General features: G+C 44.3%; 1 protein-coding gene across 3 annotated transcripts in view; it reads left to right on the top strand.

Moving 5' to 3' along the window:
- Positions 1-20,327, top strand: part of LOC115650602 (NACHT, LRR and PYD domains-containing protein 3-like) — a 40,238-nt gene extending 19,911 nt beyond the window's left edge. Inside the window, exons 1-5 of one of the 3 annotated variants that reach the window (XM_030560791.1) lie at positions 7,037-7,103; positions 8,157-8,270; positions 9,270-9,443; positions 14,542-14,712; positions 17,876-20,327. In XM_030560791.1, coding sequence (XP_030416651.1) covers positions 7,075-7,103; positions 8,157-8,270; positions 9,270-9,443; positions 14,542-14,712; positions 17,876-17,963 — 576 coding nt within the window. In that variant the 5' untranslated portion in view covers positions 7,037-7,074 and the 3' untranslated portion in view covers positions 17,964-20,327. Of the gene's footprint in view, positions 1-6,057; positions 6,229-7,036; positions 7,104-8,156; positions 8,271-8,338; positions 8,490-9,269; positions 9,444-14,541; positions 14,713-17,875 lie in introns of those variants that run through there. The other 2 variants (XR_004000134.1, XR_004000133.1) reach the window with 2 other exon arrangements.
- The last annotated feature ends 406 nt before the right edge of the window (positions 20,328-20,733 follow it).

Below are 20,733 nucleotides of genomic sequence, written 5' to 3'. Positions count from 1 at the left end.
GGATAGAGTTAGTTATTTTTTATCTCCAGGGCCGCCCAGAAGATTCAGGGGGCCTGATGTCTTAGGCAGCGGGGATTCCCCGCCGCCGAATTGCCACTGAAGATCCGGCTCTTCGGCAGAGGGTCCTGGGGCAGAAGGACCCCCCGCCGCCGAATTGCTGCTGAAGACCCGGAGCAGAAGAAGCTCCAGGGCAGGGCCGGCCTTAGGATTTATGGTGCCCTGGGTGAGATTATTAAACTGGTGCCCCTGTGCCTGATCTGCTCTTAGCAACACAAACATAAGCTTACAGTACTGGAAAACTTGCCACATTCACGTTATTAAAACCAGTTTAACTTAATTAAGCACACTGTAATGCTGATGGACTAGCACTAAAGAAGCAGCACTATAGAAAAAATTCTGATATCACAGAATGATGCAAATAATATATATTTTTTAATTTATCAAAATTTTATTGGAAATTTATATGAAGAGGTATTGAAACAAAGATTTGTTTTTAATTAAAAGCAATCTTTCTGGTTTTTTTGGCTCCAAAATCAGTAATAATGTCATCGTATGACAAAGACAAAGTCGTGTCTTGTTCGATTGCAAGAATAGCAAGATCAGTTAAGCGTTCCTGACTCATTGTAGAGCGGAGATAGTTTTTAATGAGCTTTAGTTTTGAGAAACTCCATTCTCCTGATGCTACTGTTACAGGAATTGTCAGTAGAATACGAGTGGCAATGTACACATTAGGATATATGTCAACAAGTTTGCGGGTATGAATACACTGTACTATGTCCATCACCAATTTTGCATGTGGCAACATTGATGACAGTGTACTCAATTTTTCGTACAGTTCAAGTCCATTTAAATCAAAACTATCACCGTGCTTCCAGAGGCTCTCTAGGTTCTTGCACTTTGTCATTAGTTGCTCTTGTTTTCCTATTTCGTTGAATTTAGTTATGTCATACAAAAATCCAAACTGTTCATGGTGTACTTGCAAGATATTAAACCTTTCATCAACAGCAGATACTGCTTTATCCATCACAACATTAAAAAATTCAACCTCAAATTTCTTTTCTGGATCGTCTATGGGCTCATCTGCTCCTTCATATTCCATTTGTTGTTTTTTCCTTGAAACTCGTGTCACATTCACACATGGAAATTTTGGTTCTACACCGAGTGCCAGTGCAAGCTCTCTTGCTGTAACCTGTGCTTCTTTGAATCCATGTTCTCTGTATTTCACTAAAGTCTTGTGTGTTGTTTAGTAAGGTAAGTGTTGAATCAAGCTGCATCATTGGACTCTGCATTATTTTGCTTACACTTGATATTTTAACAAGAATGTCATACCAGATTACGACAGATGTTAGAAACTTGAAGCTGGATATTTCAGAGGCCAATGACTGTGCTTCGCTTTTAGCTTTTGGATCTCTGGCTTCTTCCGAAATAGCAACCAATGCTTCATAAACTTCCTCAGATTGATATCTCAACGTTTTTACACTTTCTACTCTGCTTTCCCAGTGTGTCTCAGATAGAGGCTTAACGGTAATACCATTGACATGTGCTTTGAATATTTGCCATCTTTGAGTGGAAGCTGAAAAGAGCACGTAAATGCGTTGCAGCAAACCAAAAAAAGATATAGCTTCTACAGAAGACTTGGCCATATCACACAATATCAAATTAAGGCTGTGGCATGCACATGGAACAAAAAAGGCTCGTGGATTTTCTCTCAGCAATCTAGCTTGCACGCCAGAAATGCATCCTTTCATATTGGCGCCATTATCACAGCCTTGTCCTCGAATGTTCATTATGGACAATCCCATTTGTTTTAGTTCATCAAGGAGAGTTTGAAGAAGTCCAAAACCTGTAGTGTCTTGTACTTCTAAAAATGTGATAAACAATTCCTTAACTGTAATCTGTGCTGAATCACTAATGTCGACAAATCTCACTATTAATGACATCTGTTCCTGATGACTTATGTCCGGAGTGCAATCTAGAATTACGGCAAAATATTTTGCCAAAGTAACCAATGAGAAACAATTTTGTCTCTCACTTTATTACTCATTAGCATGATCAGTTCATTTTGAATTCTTGGTCCCAAATAGTGGTCATGTATTTCATTTTCGGTTACTTTTCGGAGATGTTCACTCATCACTGTGTCAAATTTTCCCAGCAGTTGTACAAGGCCCAAAAAATTTCCATTTTGGGGCTGGAATAATTTCTCAACACTTCCTCTAAAAGCAAGATTGTTTGTTGATAGATATTCAACAATAGATAATAGGCGTTCAAGAACACGACGCCAATGCTGCTTTTCTGACTCCAGCAATCTTTGATTTTGGGCATCAAGAGTTGTCTGATTTTTTAACCTTACACTCAGCTCACACCATTTGTGCATACTTTCAATGTGGTATTGTGCCTTTTCATGTTGTGGTAATATGTGACTAAGATTTTTCCAATCATTAATATCCATGGTTGCTATCTTAAAATTGCAACTATTGAAAATCTTGCATGGGAAATAAAATACAGCATCCTTGCATTTAGAGTACACAAGCCACCGTCTGTTGACAATTTCACCATTAGAAAGTCTTTTGTAATAATTGTTTTTTGTGAATTTCCTACCTCTAATGTCTTTAGGATATTCAAGACCTCTTATTCTCACAGGGCCTTTCTCAAGTATAATGGCACGGTATTCGTTGTTTAAAGATTGTGGCCATGTGCCAATGTCATCTATATCCCATGCTAGTACAGTTTCAAACTGTTTTAATTTCTTGTTTGTGTCTGCATCTGTTTCAAATGATTGTTCTGTGTGTTCTTGCATTTCTTGAGCTCCATCTGCATAAAAATTTTCTTGGGAAGTTACATGATGATCTTGATCAACTTCGTTGTTTTCATGATGTACAAACTTAAGTATAGGAACCGTTCTGTGCTTCCACAGCTAATCCTATTTCATTTTTTCCGTTTTTCTTTTTTGTCCCAGAAGGTTGTTTTCGATAGGACATAACTTATAAGGGTGTTCTTAAGAAATAACTGTTTACATTATTATTATCAGAAATATTATTTAAAATAGCTAATATAGGATAGCTGTGAGCCTGTGAACTTGAGCTAGTGTGAAGACTGAGATACAGTAGAGTTGGAAACCCATGTCATTTTTACAAAGCCACTTTTTAGTTTTAAATGTATAATGGCATCAGTCTTAACATTAGTTACAACTCTATATCAACTTTATACTGTAAATAGATCAATGGCATTATCCAGTTAATAAGCTGGGTTTCCAACAGTGGGAAAATATAACCCTAGTTTTACTCCTAGGTAAAGCACAAAATGACCAAAATGAAGTCAGTACAGAATCATCTCATCTAGATTAAGGTAGCACAGAAATGTTACAGAAGTCCTGTTGTGCCTTATTTATGTTTGGAAAGACATTAGCAATAGCAGCACATTCACATGATAAAATACATGATAAATCACTGCCTCTAAAATTCCATCAAAAACTGACATTTTCACAGCTCTAGCATGATCTGCTGTACAGATTCTTCACAAAGAAGTGTCCCTGGCCTTTTAAACTCATATTAACTATGTATTTACTTTATGAAAGTTGGAGAAAACATTATGAAAATGTAAAACATTGGCTGCCCAACTTCTGGGCTGGCAAAAGTTCTACTGACTCACAGGGGAAAAAAAAAGCAGGAGAATCTTAGTACAACATATGGTCACTCTATGCCAGGGGTCGGCAACCTTTCAGAAGTGGTGTGCCAAGTTCACTGTAATTTAAGGTTTCTCGTGCCAGTAATACATTTTTAATGTTTGTAGAAGGTTTCTTTCTATGTCTATATTATATAAATAAACTATTGTTATTATCTGAGGTCTTGGCCACCGGTCTTGCTCAGGCCACTGCCAGCTGAGTAAATGAAACCCCAAACTGGCAGTGGGCTAAGCGGGGCTGGTGGCTGGAACCCTAGACAAGGATCCCAGGTCCTGCTCAGCCTGCTGCTGGTCTGGGGTTCTGACCACCAACTCCTGCCAGCCAGGATCCCGGCCGCCAATCCCCCCTCAGCCCGCTACCAGCCTGGGATTCTGCTCACCCAGGCTGGCAGGAGGCAGAGTGGGGCTGGCGGCTGAGCTCCTGACTGGCAAGGGGCCGGCAGCCGGAACCCCGAAGTAGCAGTAGGCTGAGTGCTGCTGGCACCCCAGACTGGCAGCAGACTGAGCCACTCAACTCCCCACCAGCCCTACTCAGCCCCGCTGCTGGCTGAGTGAATGGAACCCCAGGCTGACAACAGGTTGAGTGGGTCAGCTGGCCTGCTCAGCCCACTGCCAGCCTGGGGTTCCTTGGGGGTCCCCAGGCCAGCAGCAGGTGCTGAGTGGGGCCGATGGCTGGTATCCCAGTTGGCAATAGGGCAGCAGCCGGAACCCCCCGAGCAGTGATGGGCTGAGCCGCTCAGCCTGCTGCTGCATACCATCAAAAATCAGCTCACCTGCCACCTTTGACACGTGTGCCGTAGGTTGCCGACCCCTGCTTTATACACTAGTAAGGAGATGAGCATATTACAGTTGTTGGAGGGCTCTTATCAGGAGTAACAGGCTATAGGAAAGTCAGTCAACATTTTTTGTTTCTCTGATGAAAACTGGCCCACTCCCTGCCTCAAACCAAACCTGTCACTAATAATTGTCACAACTTAATTTTCTGTTTTTGGCTAAGATATTGATTTTTAAAAAAAAATATTGAAATTGGATTCAGGATTGTTAGCAAGAATTTTTGGCAAACAAAGTTGTTAAATGACAATCTAAATGGCAACACAGTACTGCTTTCATGCTTGGCTCACCCCTCAGCCTGCTGGTCCAACAGCTGCAGTAGAGGAGGAGATAGGTGGAAAACTGCAAGACCCCAAAATCCACCTCTTGGGGTGCAGAATGGCAACAGCAGCAGCAAACCCTCAGGTCCAATCACACGCCAATGGGCACCACCACCAGCCTTATGGACCATGGTGAAGTTAGCACAGCATCTGATCTCAGGGATGGTGCACCCATGGAGCCACAGCAGCTCATCCTGCCCTGTGCAGTTCCGCCCGGATGAGATGGATCGCTGGCAGCTGCCAGCCCGGGGGAGAGGCGCTCCCCAGCTAGGGTGGCCAGATCCAGATGTCCTGATTTTATAGGGCCAGTCCCGATATTTGGGGCTTTGTCTTATATAGGCACCAATTACCCCCACCTAGAGTGACCAGATAGAAAGTGTGAAAAATCAGGATAGGGATGGAGGGGTGGGGTAAAAGGAGCCTATATAAGAAAAAGACCCCAGAATTGGGACTGTCCCTATAAAATAGGGATATCTGATCACTGTACCCCAATCCCCTATCCTGATTTTTCACACATCTGGCTAACCCCAGCCAAGCCCTGTGTGACATTCCAAACCTGACTGCCTGCCGAGGAAGTGAGATACTTTCACTTTCATTCCTCAGCAGGCAGCCAGCCAGCCCTCCCCCCACCCACTCCCAACACCTCACCCAACCTGACGGAGGGGAGGGAGGAGAGAGAGAGGGGTGCTCCTGGGGAGGAGGGAGAAAGGAGAGGGTGCTCCGTGGGGTGGGGGGGAGAAGAATGGATGTTATGGGGAACAACAAAGGATACTGGTTCCAGAGCCGCAGAGCCTGCCTCACCTCACCTCAGCCGGGGGGAAAGAGTCACACTCACAGGTGAGCTCCTTTCCCAACCCTACCCCCACCCCTTCCCAGAGACCCCAGCAGCCAATCCCATTCCTCAGACTGTGCTGCATTCGTCTCTCTCTAGGACCCAGCAGCCCTGCTTCTACGCTGTCTGGGCTGCCTGCAGAGTGGTGCCCCCAGGCAGAGTGAGGCCCTACGCGGCTGCCTATTCTGCCTATGCCTAAGGATGGCCCTGCTCCAGGGGCCCGGGCTCCGCAAGAGTTTTCTGGGGTCCCTGCAGCAAGTGAAGGAACCCGCTCCAGGGCTCCCGAAAAACTCTTGTGGGGGCCCCTGCGGGGCCTGGGGCAAATTTCCCCACTTGGCCCCCCCCCGGGCGGCCCGGTTCATCTCTCTCTCTCTCTCTCTCTCTCTCCTGCAGACTATGGGGTTGCCAACTTACAGCTGATTGCTGTGGGGAGCTCTCTTCTGTTCTCGCTACCAGAAAGACCGTGACTGAGGTTAACCTGAATTTAAATGAACTGGGCGATTCTGGTGTGAGGCGGCTGTGTACGGGGCTGAAACATCCAGACTGCAAACTGCAGAAATTGTGGTAAGAATTTTCATGTGCCCTTTAAGAATTTGACAGGATATGTGGCTGGTGTGTGTTGCCAGCTCCCTTCAGGCATCTGATATGTAGGACACCCTTCAGGCGTGTGTATGTGTAGTATAAGCCATCTGCCAATAACCTTCTGTTCACACTTGTGATGGGAGAGTCATGGCACCATCTGCTTTCGTACTCTCTTCCCTCTTGGAGGAACCAGTGAGCTTCAGATTCTCTCAGTCAGTGTACACTCGCCTTCCTGAACCCTCCTGAGGAGGGGGGTCACTGGGGCCTCACTGTGCTGGGTGGAAGGAGATGCAGCAGCTCCTTCTGAGATGATCTGTTGCTGATGGTTCCACTTCTCCCCCTCCACACTCCCTTGCAGGGAGTTGGCCTTGTCCAATTCAGAGTGGAAAGGGTGGGGAGAGCGAATGAGTAAATCATGCATGAAAGCAGGGGGGAAGGAGAGGGTGTCATACCTTACTGAAGGATGTTGCCCTGACACATCCAATTAGCCCATGGAAAAGTCTCCTCACAGATATGTTAGTAGCTCTGTCTCTTAGGACATTAAAAACTGCTCATTGGAAAGCATCTTATAGGGAAAAAAATCTCTCCTTAGCAGGGGGTAACCAGGTTAGCTAATGGAGGCTGTTGATTTACAAGCCAGAGGTGACTCATGGGAGGGGCAAAGTGGGTCGTGTAACTGCCAGCATGGCCCACACTGGCCCCTCCCCTAGGCTCCAGATCTAATGTTCTAGGGAGAAGAGGAAGGGGTGATGACAGATCACTCTGCCTCCCACACAAAACTTTGATATGAAACAGCCACAACCAGAGGAGCCTCTGCCATTTTCTGGGATGGAGCAGCTGTACCCAACTTCTTTGAAGTACATGGGTGATATCTGTATTATTTTTGTCTGTGTGAGAGCTTAGTTATTGTATTGCTTACTAAATGGTAACCAAGATAATGGCTGTAGATGGGCCCCAATTGCTAGTACTCAAATGGAGGATGGAGGTGTTAATTCCTTTGAAGTTCACCTCCACTAGTGTGGAATCAGGGGATCTGGCTGGGTGAATGAGGTCCCATCTTGTAAGCTCCATGGGGTCCAGGCAGGAAGACTTGCATGAAGAGCTTGAAAGTGTATAAAAGCTGAGCCTCTGAGACAGAGGATACAGGCTGTAAGGTCCCCAGGAGAACAAGATGTGGGGAGGGGTAATCAATGCTATGTCAGGCCTACATCAGTCATGAGGGAGATGCTAAGCTTAGGTAAGCGTGTATAGGGTTTTATAGTTTTAACTCTTTTTTCCTCCCGTGTATCTTCCTATGGATGGATAAATAATACTTTGTTTCAAACAAGCTGTTCAGAGTCACTATATCTTCATAATGATCTAGGCCCCCGAAGGGAAGCATATAGCAGGGGCCAAAACCAGTTAGATGTGTGGAGGAAACACAGCTGGTGAGCAGGAGTGCTGTTGATGTCTGACTTTTTCTGACCATGAAATGACATCTCTCAGAGGAAATGACTGTGGGGTGGAGAGAGAGGGACGAATGGGAGGAACCATGGATTGGCCATAAATCTATCCTAAATTTTGGCTGTCTGTGGAAAGGGCTAGGGTCAGTGCTGCTTAGACAGGAAGTCAAACTCCAAACTTTTTTGTTAACTGGCCAATGGCAGAACTTTGAGGTTTAGGCATCTGGGCCATTCTTAATGCTGATTGGACAACAGTGAAGGGTGAGTGATGTGGCTTAAGTGGGAAGCCACAATCAAGTTGGCTTCTTATTAGTCTCAAAGCTCTTTGGCTAGGGAGATGGGCCAGAAGGCAATTTTACTTCTTAAAACAAAAGCTGTGATCATGTCCCCTCCGTGCTTTTCTCTCTGCAGGTTAGATTAGTGTGGTCTCACAGCCAATTGTTGTAAGGTGCTCTCCTCTGTTCTCAGCACCAGCCAGACTTTGATAGAGCTGAGCCTGAACTTGAATAAACTGGGCGATTCAGGAGTGAAGCAGCTGTGTAAGGGACTGAAACATCCAGACTGTAAACTGCAGACACTAGGGTAAGCGTTTACAGGCTTTACTTTACGTGAAGAGTTTGCAGGTCATGTGTGATGCCATCTCCTTTCAGGTACACAGAGATTCCAAAAGCTGAGAATGTCTCCAGCACTTGAAAAATCACTGGCCTGCAACACGGGTGCAGCCTGTAAGAAGTTATTCTGTTTGGAAATCAAGGATTTTAAAAAGGTAGTCCTGAATTGAAGAACTGGATCTGAAACTCCTCATTCCTGGGTTTAACTATTATTCTCACGCATCAAAGGAATCCGCTAGCCTGGGTATGAGACTGATGGACTGGGGATAACACTGCCTATAAAAGCCATAGAGGGCACTGAAACTCTTAGAATTGTATCGTGCAAATCCTTTACCCTATATAAGCCCTGAACTGCATCACAGTCCGAGACATCTACCTCTGTGTTATAGTCAGTAGTTCTCTGTGTCTTTCAGCTTGTGAGGGGAGGGAAGAACCTGCTAATTTGGAGGATTTCATTGGCTATGCTTTCTCTACTGAACTGCTCGCTCCTTCCTCCTCCTCCTCCATACACAGACATCAGGAATTCATACCCATCCCTTAGGATTAGTGGTGCAGTTGGAATCCAGCACTCCAGGTGCAGATGAGGCATGCTACCTTAAAAATGTTAAAGATCTGGTCCCCACCCTATCAGAGATCGTTGAGGATCAATGGACACCTCTCAGGGACACTGAGTGGAGGGGCTGAAGTCCTAGTAGTTATCAGAGTCAAGTGGCTGGACTTGACTCTCCCCCTACCCTCTGCCCCAGGTCTCACAACACTATAATCTGTGCTCCAGACCTATGCTTCTGTTTTATATAGCAATTTAATACAGTACTTGCAGTCTTTACAGCATCCTACAAGACAATATGATTTAATCCACACTTCCAGAATGAATTAATTCTTTCTAGATGCCCATTGACATCAGTAGATAAAAATTGAGCAGGGAAGAAATTAGAAGTAATTTTCTTCTTTATGTTTTTGGTTCCTGCAGTTTGTTTAGCTGTGATCTCACAGCTGATTGTTGCGGGGATCTCTCTTCTGCTCTTGGTATGAATCAAATCCTGACAGAGCTGGACCTGAAGTGGAATCACCAACTGGGAGATAAAGGAGTGAAGGTGCTTTGTGACAGACTGAAACATCCATGCTGCAGACTTAAGAAAATAAGGTCAGTAACAGCTGTGTCTGTTAATTAGTCTGTGCCTGTTAAAATAATATCATCGTAATTTTAGCTCATTTATTAGCATTACAGTACTACAGTGCATGCACTGCCAGTGCTGGGCTAGCACCACTGCCCATCATGGGGAAGGAGAGAGAGAACCACTGCCATACTGTTTGGCCATATTTTACTAGATAAAAAAATGGCTAGAGAACCGGTGGTGAATGTCTCATGCCAACTGATTGCAGCATACAGATTGATTGATTGATTTTTTAAAACTCCTAATCTTGGTTGTGTGGGATGCCATAAAAAGATTTTTTGCCTCTGCCATAGCATCCGCAAAATCTCAGACAGGTTTGTTCCCGGTGGTAGATAGTCTGATAAATCCAGCCTGTCTCATTTTAGTAGCAAATCTGAGTCCTTCCTGTTGTGAAGAAATTATTTTGCACACAAGACTGATCAAATTAAAGACTGACCCTCTGCTTCTGTAGTGGCAGAACAAGGTTTTGAGGGAACAAATTGTCTTCTGCTCGTGTTTCAGCCAGTGGTGCTCCCTCAGGTACTGGAGGTGTTGAGCGAGTGATGTTTCAGCCTGTGCTTTGGATCTATGGCCTTCCAGGCTGGTGAAGGCCTCTGAGGAAGTACTTGGGTCCCTCACTTATGGAGATTGTCAACACTTCTCTTAGAGAGGCCAGGCTGCCTGTTGCTTTGAAGGAGGCATAACTCATACTGACAATCTTGCTAATTATTCAACAGTATCATAGAATATCAGGGTTGAAACAGACCTCAGGAGGCCATCCAGTCCAACCCCCTGCTCAAAGCAGGACAAACAACAACTAAATCATCCCAGCCAGGGCTTTGTCAAGCCAGGCCTTAAAAACCTCTAAGAATGGAGATTCCACCACCTTCCTAGGTAACCCATTCCAGTGCTTCGCCACCCTCCTAGTGAAATAGTGTTTCCTAATTTCCAGCCTAGACCTCCCCTACTGCAACTTGAGACCATTGCTCCTTGTTCTGTCATCTGCTACCACTGAGAACAGCCGAGCTCCATCCTCTTTGGAACCCCCTTCAGGTAGTTGAAGGCTGCTATCAAATCCCCCCTCACTTTTCTCTTCTGCAGACTAAATAAGCCCAGTTCCCTCAGCCTCTCCTCATAAATCATGTGCCCCAGCCTCCTAATCATTTCCGTTGCCCTCCTCTGGACTCTGTCCAGTTTGTCCACATCCTTTCTGTATTGGGTGGCCCAAAACTGGATGCAATACTCCAGATGTGGCCTCACCAGTGCCACATAAAGGGGAGTAATCACTTCCCTTGATCTGCTGGCAATGCTCCTACTAATGCTATGCCGTTAGCCTTCTTGGCCACAAGGTCACATGGCTGACTCATATCCACCTTCTCATCCACTGTAATCTACAGGTCCCTTTATTCAAAACTGCTGTTTAGCCAGTTGGTCCCCAGTCTGTAGAGGTGGATGGGATTCTTCCATCCTATGTGCAGGACTCTGCACTTGTCCTTGTTGAACCTCATCAGATTTCTTTTGATCCAATCCTCCAATTTGTCTAGGTCACTCTGGACCCTATCCCTACCCTCCAGCAAATCTACCTCTGCCCCCAGCTTACTGTCCTCTGTGAACTTGCTGAGAGTGCAATTCATCCCATCATCCAGATCATTAATAAAGATGTTGAATAAAACTGGCCCCAGGACTGACCCCTAGGGCACTCTGCTTGATACCGGCTGCCAACTAGACAATGAGCCATTGATTACTACCCGTTGAGCCCAGGTATCTTTCCTTTTTTGGATAAGATTGTGGGGTAGGTTGTGGTGAGACAATCCACAATATCTAAATGCCCGTGATGTCCCTGACCCTTGTCAATCTTGGCATAGACCTGGCTTGGTCACAGAATGCCTGGATGGAAGTGAATGGAGGCTGCTCTTCAGTGGTTTCATTCTTTTTCCTCAGATCTCAGCGATAGTTGTGGGCAATTGCTCCTTTTCTATTACCCGCACAAATTCTCTGTCACTCACACACTGTCGGGGCACCCACCTTTACCCGTTTTTAGGGTTCAGGCATAATCCTGTTAATTTAAATACCCACCCATACCCAATTCCTAGGGCTCAGGGCGTAACTTCCTGTGGGTTTGCAGGATCTTTTACCAGTGAAAGAGCCTTACACAGTAATATCCTTATTCTATTTATTAACAATTACCAACCAAGCAGAATACACACGCTAAGCATACAATGCTATCCTCACCAGTTCTGATCAGGCAGGCAAACTTTCCCTGTTGGCCAGGCAAGGTCAGTTGCATCCGGGTTCTGGTTGCTGCACGTCACGGTCTTGCAGAGGATTCTTGGCAGCTCTGGTCTTAGGCTGTGTTTTGGGGGTGAGTTCTTCTTCCAGGTCTTTCCTTCTTATTATTCTGTTCCTTCTTTTCTCCTCTTCTGGTCTTCTTGGACCCCAGTTTGCATAGTGAAATTTGAGTCCTGCTTAGCTATACCTTAACCAATTACTTTACTACATTTTTACTTACCAATCCTAACCTATTGTAACATAATTCTCTAACCAGTTATATTCCACCACCTTCATTGATTTACATCTAGAAAAATTAATTATACAGCAAACAGAAACAATTAAAGAACCAAACACAGATCATACAGACAAACAATATGGCAGTGTGGACCATAATGACAAAACAATAAAGAAATGGGGATTTCACAGCCCCAACTATTGATAAGTGTTTTCTTGTCAGACAGAAGGTATCAAATCAAGTTTTTCTTTAACCATCTTAAGATCTGTTTCTTTATCTGGTGATAGTGGCTGCCATTGGGACTGGGTCTCTTTTTTAACAGCCTGATTTTACACTACTTTAATCTAATTTAGATAGAATGAGAGGATGTGACTTTCTGCTACTCAGCTAATAGCTGCTGCTCTTTCAGTCTGGCTGCAGACAAAGACCATAGGATTTTAGGCCTTACAATATGACTACAGGCCTTATAATATCCTGCAGGAAAAGGGCCTGATCTTTACAGTTTTCTGAAGAGCTCTCAGGTGTGGGATGCCATGTGGGGCCATTCTGTCACCCCTCTTGTTCAGTGTGTCAAGGGGGCAGTGAGGAGGGTCTAGTGAGGAGGCATGGGGTTTGGTGTTTTCAGTATTCTGATGGCATCCTGCTGCAAGTCTTTCTCTCATCTAACTCAGATGATGCAGTTCAGTGCTTCAGCCGGAGTCTAGACTAGATTGTTGCATGAATGGGAGCAAGCTGGCAGAAGCTTAACCCAGATAAGACTGAGGTGATGATGGTTGGTTGGTGGAAGCAGATGGAGGACACGTTTGAGATAATATCAATTCCTATGATTGAGGGAGTACATCTACTGTTAGTTTCTAGGGCTTGTAACTTAGGGATAGTTCTAGACCCCAGCTCCTGTTTGACGATCATGTTGCAGCAGTGACTCAATAAGCTTTCTATCATCTGTGTCTGGTTAGCGGGTTACAACCCTTCTTTTTGGATGTAGGCCTTGCCATTGCTATCCATATTTCTGTTCTCTCAAAATCAGACTATTACAATATGCTCTATGGGGTTACACCTTAACCCACTGAGAGTCTAAAGCTGGTGTAGAACAGAGTATCTCGCTTGGGAGCACATGACACCAGAGCTCCAGGATCTCCATTGGCTGCCCTGTGGTCTCCAGGTGGAGTTTCAAACTGTGGATTATGACCTATAAAGCCTTATAAGACCTAGGACTGGTCTGCCTGAGCCCTAGGGCAGACTGCCACACCCATGCTCAGTAGAGGCACCTCAGCTGGATCCCCCTTTATAAAAGAATGGGGGTGGCTGGCAGGACGTTCTCTGGTGGGCTCTGGGACTTGCTACCCCTGCTCGGTTGGATATAGCTTGAATTGGGTGACTTTCTGGGTATGCTGCAAAAAACATCTGTAGGGTCTTTGCAGAGGGCTGAAGATGTGCTTCCCAGAACGATAAAGGGGTGGAAAGGAGCTTTTGTAAGTGGCCGAGTTCCTGTTGAAATGATTACTTGGCGGCTGCTGCTGCTGCTAGTTTGTTAGGGAATGTCAAGCCTTGGATAGGTACCTTTTTTTCAATGATTAATTGAATGGAAATAAAGGGAATTAGCAACATATGATCAGGAAGGAATCCAAATATGCACGTTGAGAGAGGTGCTGAAAAGGACGTATGCACTTTACTAACACTTCCCTGCTTTTTTCATTTGGATGTAATAACATTTGCTCTAAGTGTGCAAAGATAACAAAGATATTGTGGATCCCGAAAGAAAACAAAGAATTCTGCAGTAGTACAACCAAGGCATGTGTATCATTGCTGCACTCAGTTGAGCCTCTTTACACTTAGATTTGTTTTGATACAATTCATTTCAGTAGGCATTTTTGTCAAGTCTCACACCAATCTAGAGTCTTTACATAGAGGTAACTGAATGTACCATATACAGAGGAAACAAGATGTAAGCTAAAGTAGTGTTTAAATATGTTTCTCTCATTTAAACAAGGAGTGCTGGTTTTCAACAATTATTCACTGCCACAAACTTCGGTAATGTAGTGTTAAGGGTCACTGCTGGTGTTTTGCATCCTTCCAAAATGTCAAATGCATCTTTGAAAACCAAGAGATAAAGAATGAGGTACATAGTCATCAGGTAGCTTGTCTGGGGGTGTGAGGGATGTTGACTCCTGCAACACAAGGCTCACAGTTTTAGCAATGAGGAACATTTCTGGAGAAAGAGAGCTGATACAGAAGCTGTGACTCAGTCTACGTAACCAGAAGGGAACAAGAGTTCTGTGCACCAGTCAGAGAGGTTTAGGCCAGTTTTCCAGCAGCATCCTTCTGTAGGTTGACTCCCCAGCCCTTTGCCATGATGTACAGTCAACGCCTCATTCACAGAATATTCACTTGTGCAGTACGTGGAGAATGACTTAACAGGTGCATATGGCAAGGAATCCACTGAGAGGACTTTTATTGTTTACTGTCACATGGCTTCCCTTATGTCTACATCCAGAAATAAGAATCTGTCTAGACACCTACTGATGTCAGTGGGAGAAAGAAATAAGGAGTAACTTCCCTCCCACTATTTTTGCCTCCTGTAGATTTTCTTGGTGCAATCTTACAGCTGATTGTTGTATCGATATCTGCACTGTTCTCAGTACAAATCAGATCCTGACAGAGCTGGACCTCGGGGAGAACAACCTGGGATATTCAGGTGTGAAACTGCTCTGTGAAAAACTGAAATACCAAAATTGCAAGCTCAGGAAAATAAGGTAAGTAACAATTGACTTCCTTTTAGTGTCTTTTAAAATCATACAATCCTGATTTTAGCTTTTGCTATTAGGATTGCAATATTACAATGAATGCACTACCAACCCTTGATCAGCACCACTAACCTACATGGGGAAGAGAGAGAGACACGGCCGTGTTGATCAGCCATCTTTTGGCAGACCAAAAGTGGGATCATGTCCTAGTTTTTACTACATGAGGTTCTGACATCAAAATCTGCTCCATTTATATTTTGCTCAGAAAGGCAGATGCGGAACACAAGTCTGGGATCCTATCATCATTCAAAATAACCCTCTTCCTTCATTCCTCTCATTTACTGCCATGAGGATAATTAATCCTGGGACAAAGATGTAAGGGAAAAAGAGAGACTCAAAGAAAGAGAGCAGGGACAAATAAATCAGGACTGTCTGTCAAGCAGCCCAGTTTCTTCATTCTTTAGTGCAAGCCTGCCCCTCTCTCTAGGCAGCAGCCCTCACAGGTGTTAACAGCACTGGCAACTGTAGTTAAGAAAGACATCAGGAACATGAAGAGCTTGGTTCAGCATACATGCCAGGCAGTTATAAATTGTTATAATTTTCCTTAATTCACAAAATTTCAGACAACTAACTTAGTTCCCTGTAAATCCAGCATGGCACTCAGCGATGTGTTCTAAATCTACAAGTACAAGAGGATGTTATGAAACAAAATGATGAAAGATGGACTCAGATAAATGGAGATAAGTTCTGTGGAGACTCTGGGCTTGTACGATTATTGATACATTTAAAATAAAAACACCCCAGGAGGCAAACGTGGAATATTAAAGCTGAAAAGTTAAGCTCTTAAAGTTTAGGAAATGCTAGAATTGAACTTGCTTTTGCAACATTAGTTCAGCCCCCTGGTGTGTAGGCATCGTGATAAAACCTTTAATTACGTGATCACAAATTCTTTTTATTTTCTACAGGCTCCTTGCCTCATTAAGTGCACAGGATAGATAGCGTTACTGAATGGACAGTCATTCGATATTCCTTGTTAGTGTTCTAATAGACATATTCAAAGTACATAATCTTTTTTTTAGGATATGATTTTCTTTTGAGATGCCTTTGAGGAAAAGAGAACAACTTGTAACATGTGTCCCTCTTGTACATATGTCAGAGTTTAGGCTGTATAGCAGTTTATGAAGCCTTGTGTGTTGTGGAAGGAGGATAGTGTGACAGGGTCAGGCCAGATGGCTACAAGAGAGTGGTCGAAGGTAGATACATTAGCTCCAAGTTAAGCAGGTCTTTTTTCCCTGTGTAAGATAACAGGGACTATTCCAGAACACTCAGGAACTTTCTAGAACTAATGAAGGCAGGCAGGCTTATTAGGAGGCCTGCAGCCAATTGGGAAGTTACTAGAATTAATTAAGGCTAATCAGGACCCCTGGTATAAAAAGTCTCTCACTCCAGTTAGTGGTGTGTGCATAAGGAGCTGGGAGTGAGAGGACATGCTGCTGGAGGACTGAGGAGCACAAGCGTTAACAGAGATCAGGAGGAAGGTCCTGTGGTGAGGACAAGGAAGGTGTTGGGAGGAGGCCACGGGGAAGTAGCCCAGGGAATTGTAGCTGTTGTGTAGCAGTTCCAGAAGGCACTCTAGATAGCTTCAGTCCACAGGGCCCTGGGCTGGAACCCAGGGTACAGGGCAGGCTTGGGTTCCCCCCAAAACCTCCCAACTCCTGATCCAACACAGGAAGATCTCTGAGGCTAGCAAAATCCACCAATAAGCGCAGGACCCACCAAGGTAGAGGAGGAACTTTATCACGATAGTAATGGGTAAGAATTAATACATTTTTATACTGATGTTGTTAGAGAAGCAAAAGTATTTGTTTTGTTTTTATTTCCTAGCTTTTCAGCACTGGAGAATAATGTTGTTAAAGCAGAACAGACCAACCTTAACTAACAGCACACACAGATTTTTTTTTTAATCTGTGAATATCCCTAGTTTTTAAGGTGACTGTATAAATTGGAGATGAAAAATGAAATCCAAATAACTTACTTCTTGGTAAAGAATCTTGGCAACACAGTGAACATGGCAGCAGCTGTCTATGTTCCACAATGGAAAATCTTGACATCTAATTAAGTGTGGCCAGCATGACTCCTGTAATAGCCCTCCAAACATACCATAAAAGGCACCATGTTATCCATGGAAGGGAGCTATGAAGCCTTGGCAATGGGTATACATTGATTTGCAGGAAAAAAACAAGCAAATGATCCTTATTCTTGCTAGCCAGAGGGAGTTCACATGACAACCTCCTCTTCTGGAAAAACACCCGAAGTGGTTTGCAATACATTTGCCACCTACTTGAGGAGTTCATTTCAGATAATGGTCCACAATTTATTTCTGAGGACTTCCAGACATTTCTATGGCAAAATTCTGTGAAACTCATGCTAGGTTAGCTACCTGTCACCCAGCCTCAAATGGCCTGGCAGAGTGTTTTGTGCCATCGCTGAAACAAAGATTACCCAAAAGTGGTAGGAAATTTGCAAAATCCAAGTGGCAAGGATCTCCTGTTTTCATATAGGTCAACCCCCCAGTCTACCACTCCGAAAACTCCCAGTGGAGTTGTTTTTAAGATGTCAGTTATGTACTAGGCCAGACTCATTGAGAGCACTCCATGAAAGACAGCAAACAGGGAAAAACCCACAGCATCATAATCCTGACAGGTTTGTCTGCCAAGGGCAGACAATGTTGGTACAATATTACAGGGGCGAGATGAAGTGGGGGGGGGGGGGGCGGGGAAGGTGTGGTAAAGCAAATATTGGGACCAGTGAGAGGTAAAAGGAGAGATCATGAAGAGGCACATTGACCAACTGTTATCAGTATTATCAGCCCAGCACAGTTACAGCCTCTGAAGTTAGAAAAAAATATTACAGGTGGTGTTAGCCAGAGGAAGAGGGAGGAGATGGTACCAGACAGTGTTGGAGAGGGGGACAGCAAAAGGTGCTCCTGCTGGGGGTGAGCCAAACTTGCTCTTCCTGATTAGCACCCACCAGCTGAAGGGAAATCACAGACCTCCCGGAAAGGTCAACTTGTGTTGCCCTTCTAAGGGACTGTACTCAGGGAGCATTTGAATTGGGAGCTGGATCGCTCCTTTTGTATCTAATAAAATTAATACTTTTTTTTATCACACAGGTTGCGCTATAGCAATATGAGTGAAGAAATAAGGAGAGAGCTGAGCGCTGTGGAAACAGTGAACCCTCATCTGGTCATACAGCTATAATGTTGTGCAGCCCAAGAAGGGCAATAGTTAACTTATCTTCAGGGTGTTAAGGATTGTTTCCACTGGGTGGAGCAATTGATAGTATGGGAAGTATACTGCAATCTTGTTTGTTTTTTTTAAAAAAAAAGGCAGAGTTTTGTTTGCCTGATCACGATAAGAGAAAAACAGCAGGCTGTTCCTTGCTAGGAAATCCCCAAGTCTGCTATGTAGGAACTTGTGCCCAAGAAGACCTGTCTCTTTGATTCCTCTCAGGGTCGAGTTCACAACTTTTGCTGGCTTGCTCACTCCAACACACACAACCTGCAGGCAGTATCCTACTCCCTACATTTGTGTGTGTTTTTTCCCCATAGGTTTTATTTTTTTCCTGCCTTGTTTTTAAAATAGAAATTCAGGTCTTTGGAGGCTGTGCAGCTGCATCTACTCTAAGATGTTACATGATACTTCCGTAATGTGATGCTCAAAGCAGTGCCTCTCCGTCACTGGCAGCAATGGTGGGAGTGGTAACAGCTGTGTAGTAAATCTTCACATTAGTTAAGCACTGATTTGGACAAAGTGTGGTCAACTATACATTCCTTCACTACTACTGCCCCAAGGCAATGAGAGATATACCGGCTGCTCCAAACCCCAGAAGAGTGCATAGCACGCGACTGGACCAGTGTATGAGTGGCTCAGTCTGCTGAGGAGGAGGACGACAACTTCCCTGATGACTTTTAGCCCAGTGGTTAGGATACCCACCTGGGATGGGGGAGAGCTCCAGTTCAGGCCCCCTTCTCCCTCTCATGTGGAGAGGGATTTAAACAAGGATCTTCCACATTTCAGGGGAGCGTTCTAGCCACTGGACTGAGGGGCTCCCTCAGTCTTTCCTGTTGAAGTTGTTCCACGTTAAGTAAATAATTAAATATTAGGTGAGCCCAGAGAAAGAGTTAGGATATTTCTATGCCTACTGGTTAGGGATACTCACCCCAGAAAGGGCTGATCCCTTTTCAAATGCCTTCTGCCTGTCAGGTGGAAGGGGGGACTTGAACTGGAGGTCCCCCACATGCTGGTGAGTACCCTATCCTCTAGGCGAATGGCTGGGAGGGCAGGGGGAATGCGGTACGTGGAGTGCCTCCTCCTGGTTTTGTTTCAGCCTCCGCATGTGACAGTGGCCAAACACCTAGCTTCTCCTCCCAGTTCACAGATCACAAGCAGAGAAGTCCAGACTACAGGGAGACACCTAAGTGCCTATCTCCGAGAGAGAGGCAAATCTTAGCTCACACCCCTCTTGTAAGCATCTTCCATTGGCTAGTGTAAGTGCCTCACCCCTGGCAATGCTGGTTTTGTGGAACGCAGTCTAAGGCACCTCTCTCCCCCTGCTTCATTGTATAGGGAGCCTAGGTGCCGAACTCAGGCTTTGTGGATCACAGTGTTGTTCCTGTGATTTTTCTAGGCACCATGGTGCTCAGTATCTGTGTCCATTCATGGATCCCACCCCTGGCTACTGAAAATGAATGAATAACAAAAAACAGTCCAAATGCTCACAGTGGCCAGTTGGAGTAGGGCCGGGCTCACAGGGAGCCTGATGCTGAGAAAAGCTGATCATGTGCAATTCCAGTTAAAGTCAAGATTAATCCCAGGTTGGGGGCCTAATTTACTGGCATTTCTCACTGGCATTAAATGATTTAGGGCTACAGTTTAAAAGAATAGCAGCTTCCTTCAGCAGTTCCTGTTGTTCTTAACAGGAGCTAGAAGCTAAACACCTTGAAAATCTGGCCGGGTAGGTGTTTAAAAGGGAGCTGTTGGGTGCTGAGCTAACTCTAAATCTTTAGTGAGATTGAATGTAGACAACCTCACTGTAGCAAATTTTTTTGGTTCTGTGTTTTCTGTTAGTTTACTCTGAATCAATAGAAACATAGATTTATTCACAAAGCTTTATCATTTGGAAAGAAATGCATTACTTAGTTGAAGGCTATTCTGTTCACTCTGTTGCACTAAACCAATGTTAAAATAAGAGGTCCTGGTTATTTATAGATCACCTGATTCAACTTTCACTGGGAAAGTCGATGGGAGTTGGATCAGGCTCTCCATGAAGAAATATGGTCCTGCTGCAATTATTGTCCCTACCTAATAACAAAGTGAACTATGCACACTGGACGGAAATGCAGAGAACTTCATTTGTTTTAATAGGGTAGCTACAGTTGCTTTGGGATCTTAAGGGAAGAGATGATCGCGATCATCTCTATAGCTTATACTGTCCTGAGTTTAATTTTGCAAACATCTTCCTCTGTCATTGTTTTTCTTTCCTGTGCTATTTTGTTTATGGATTTTATATTAATAGTCATTTTAAAAAAGTTTAACTACTAAACACTTGTAACAAGATGAATAAATTATGATGGCTTGTCACCATATCTGGTGCTGTATCTTTCACAGTGGTTGGCTCTCCCCATGCTCACAATGACCGTCACCTGTCTTTCTGTGGTACTGTCAGGGAGGAGTAGCACAGTCCCATGTTCAAGCTGTACCATACTACCTTGCTAGAGTTCAGAACTCAATTTCTCTCTCCAAGGCATCTACCCATAACTGCATCAGTAAACTGCATCCAAAACTATTGCCTTACATAAAAGCAGGTTTAATTGGGAATTTTACAGAAAGTTTTTATTCCATGATTTTTTTCTAAGTGTAAAAATAAGCAGTGCTAGCCCAATGCAACACAAAGCATAGCTGACACGGTATTGGACTCAGTAACAAAATACCAAATGTTACCTGGGGCAGCAGCCCAGCAGCAACCTGT

The sequence above is a fragment of the Gopherus evgoodei genome, chromosome 4 (genome assembly GCF_007399415.2).
Source record: "Gopherus evgoodei ecotype Sinaloan lineage chromosome 4, rGopEvg1_v1.p, whole genome shotgun sequence".
Lineage (NCBI taxonomy): Eukaryota > Metazoa > Chordata > Testudines > Testudinidae > Gopherus > Gopherus evgoodei.
Note: the sequence above shows the minus strand (reverse complement) of the source record. Positions and strands in the feature narration are given on the sequence as shown.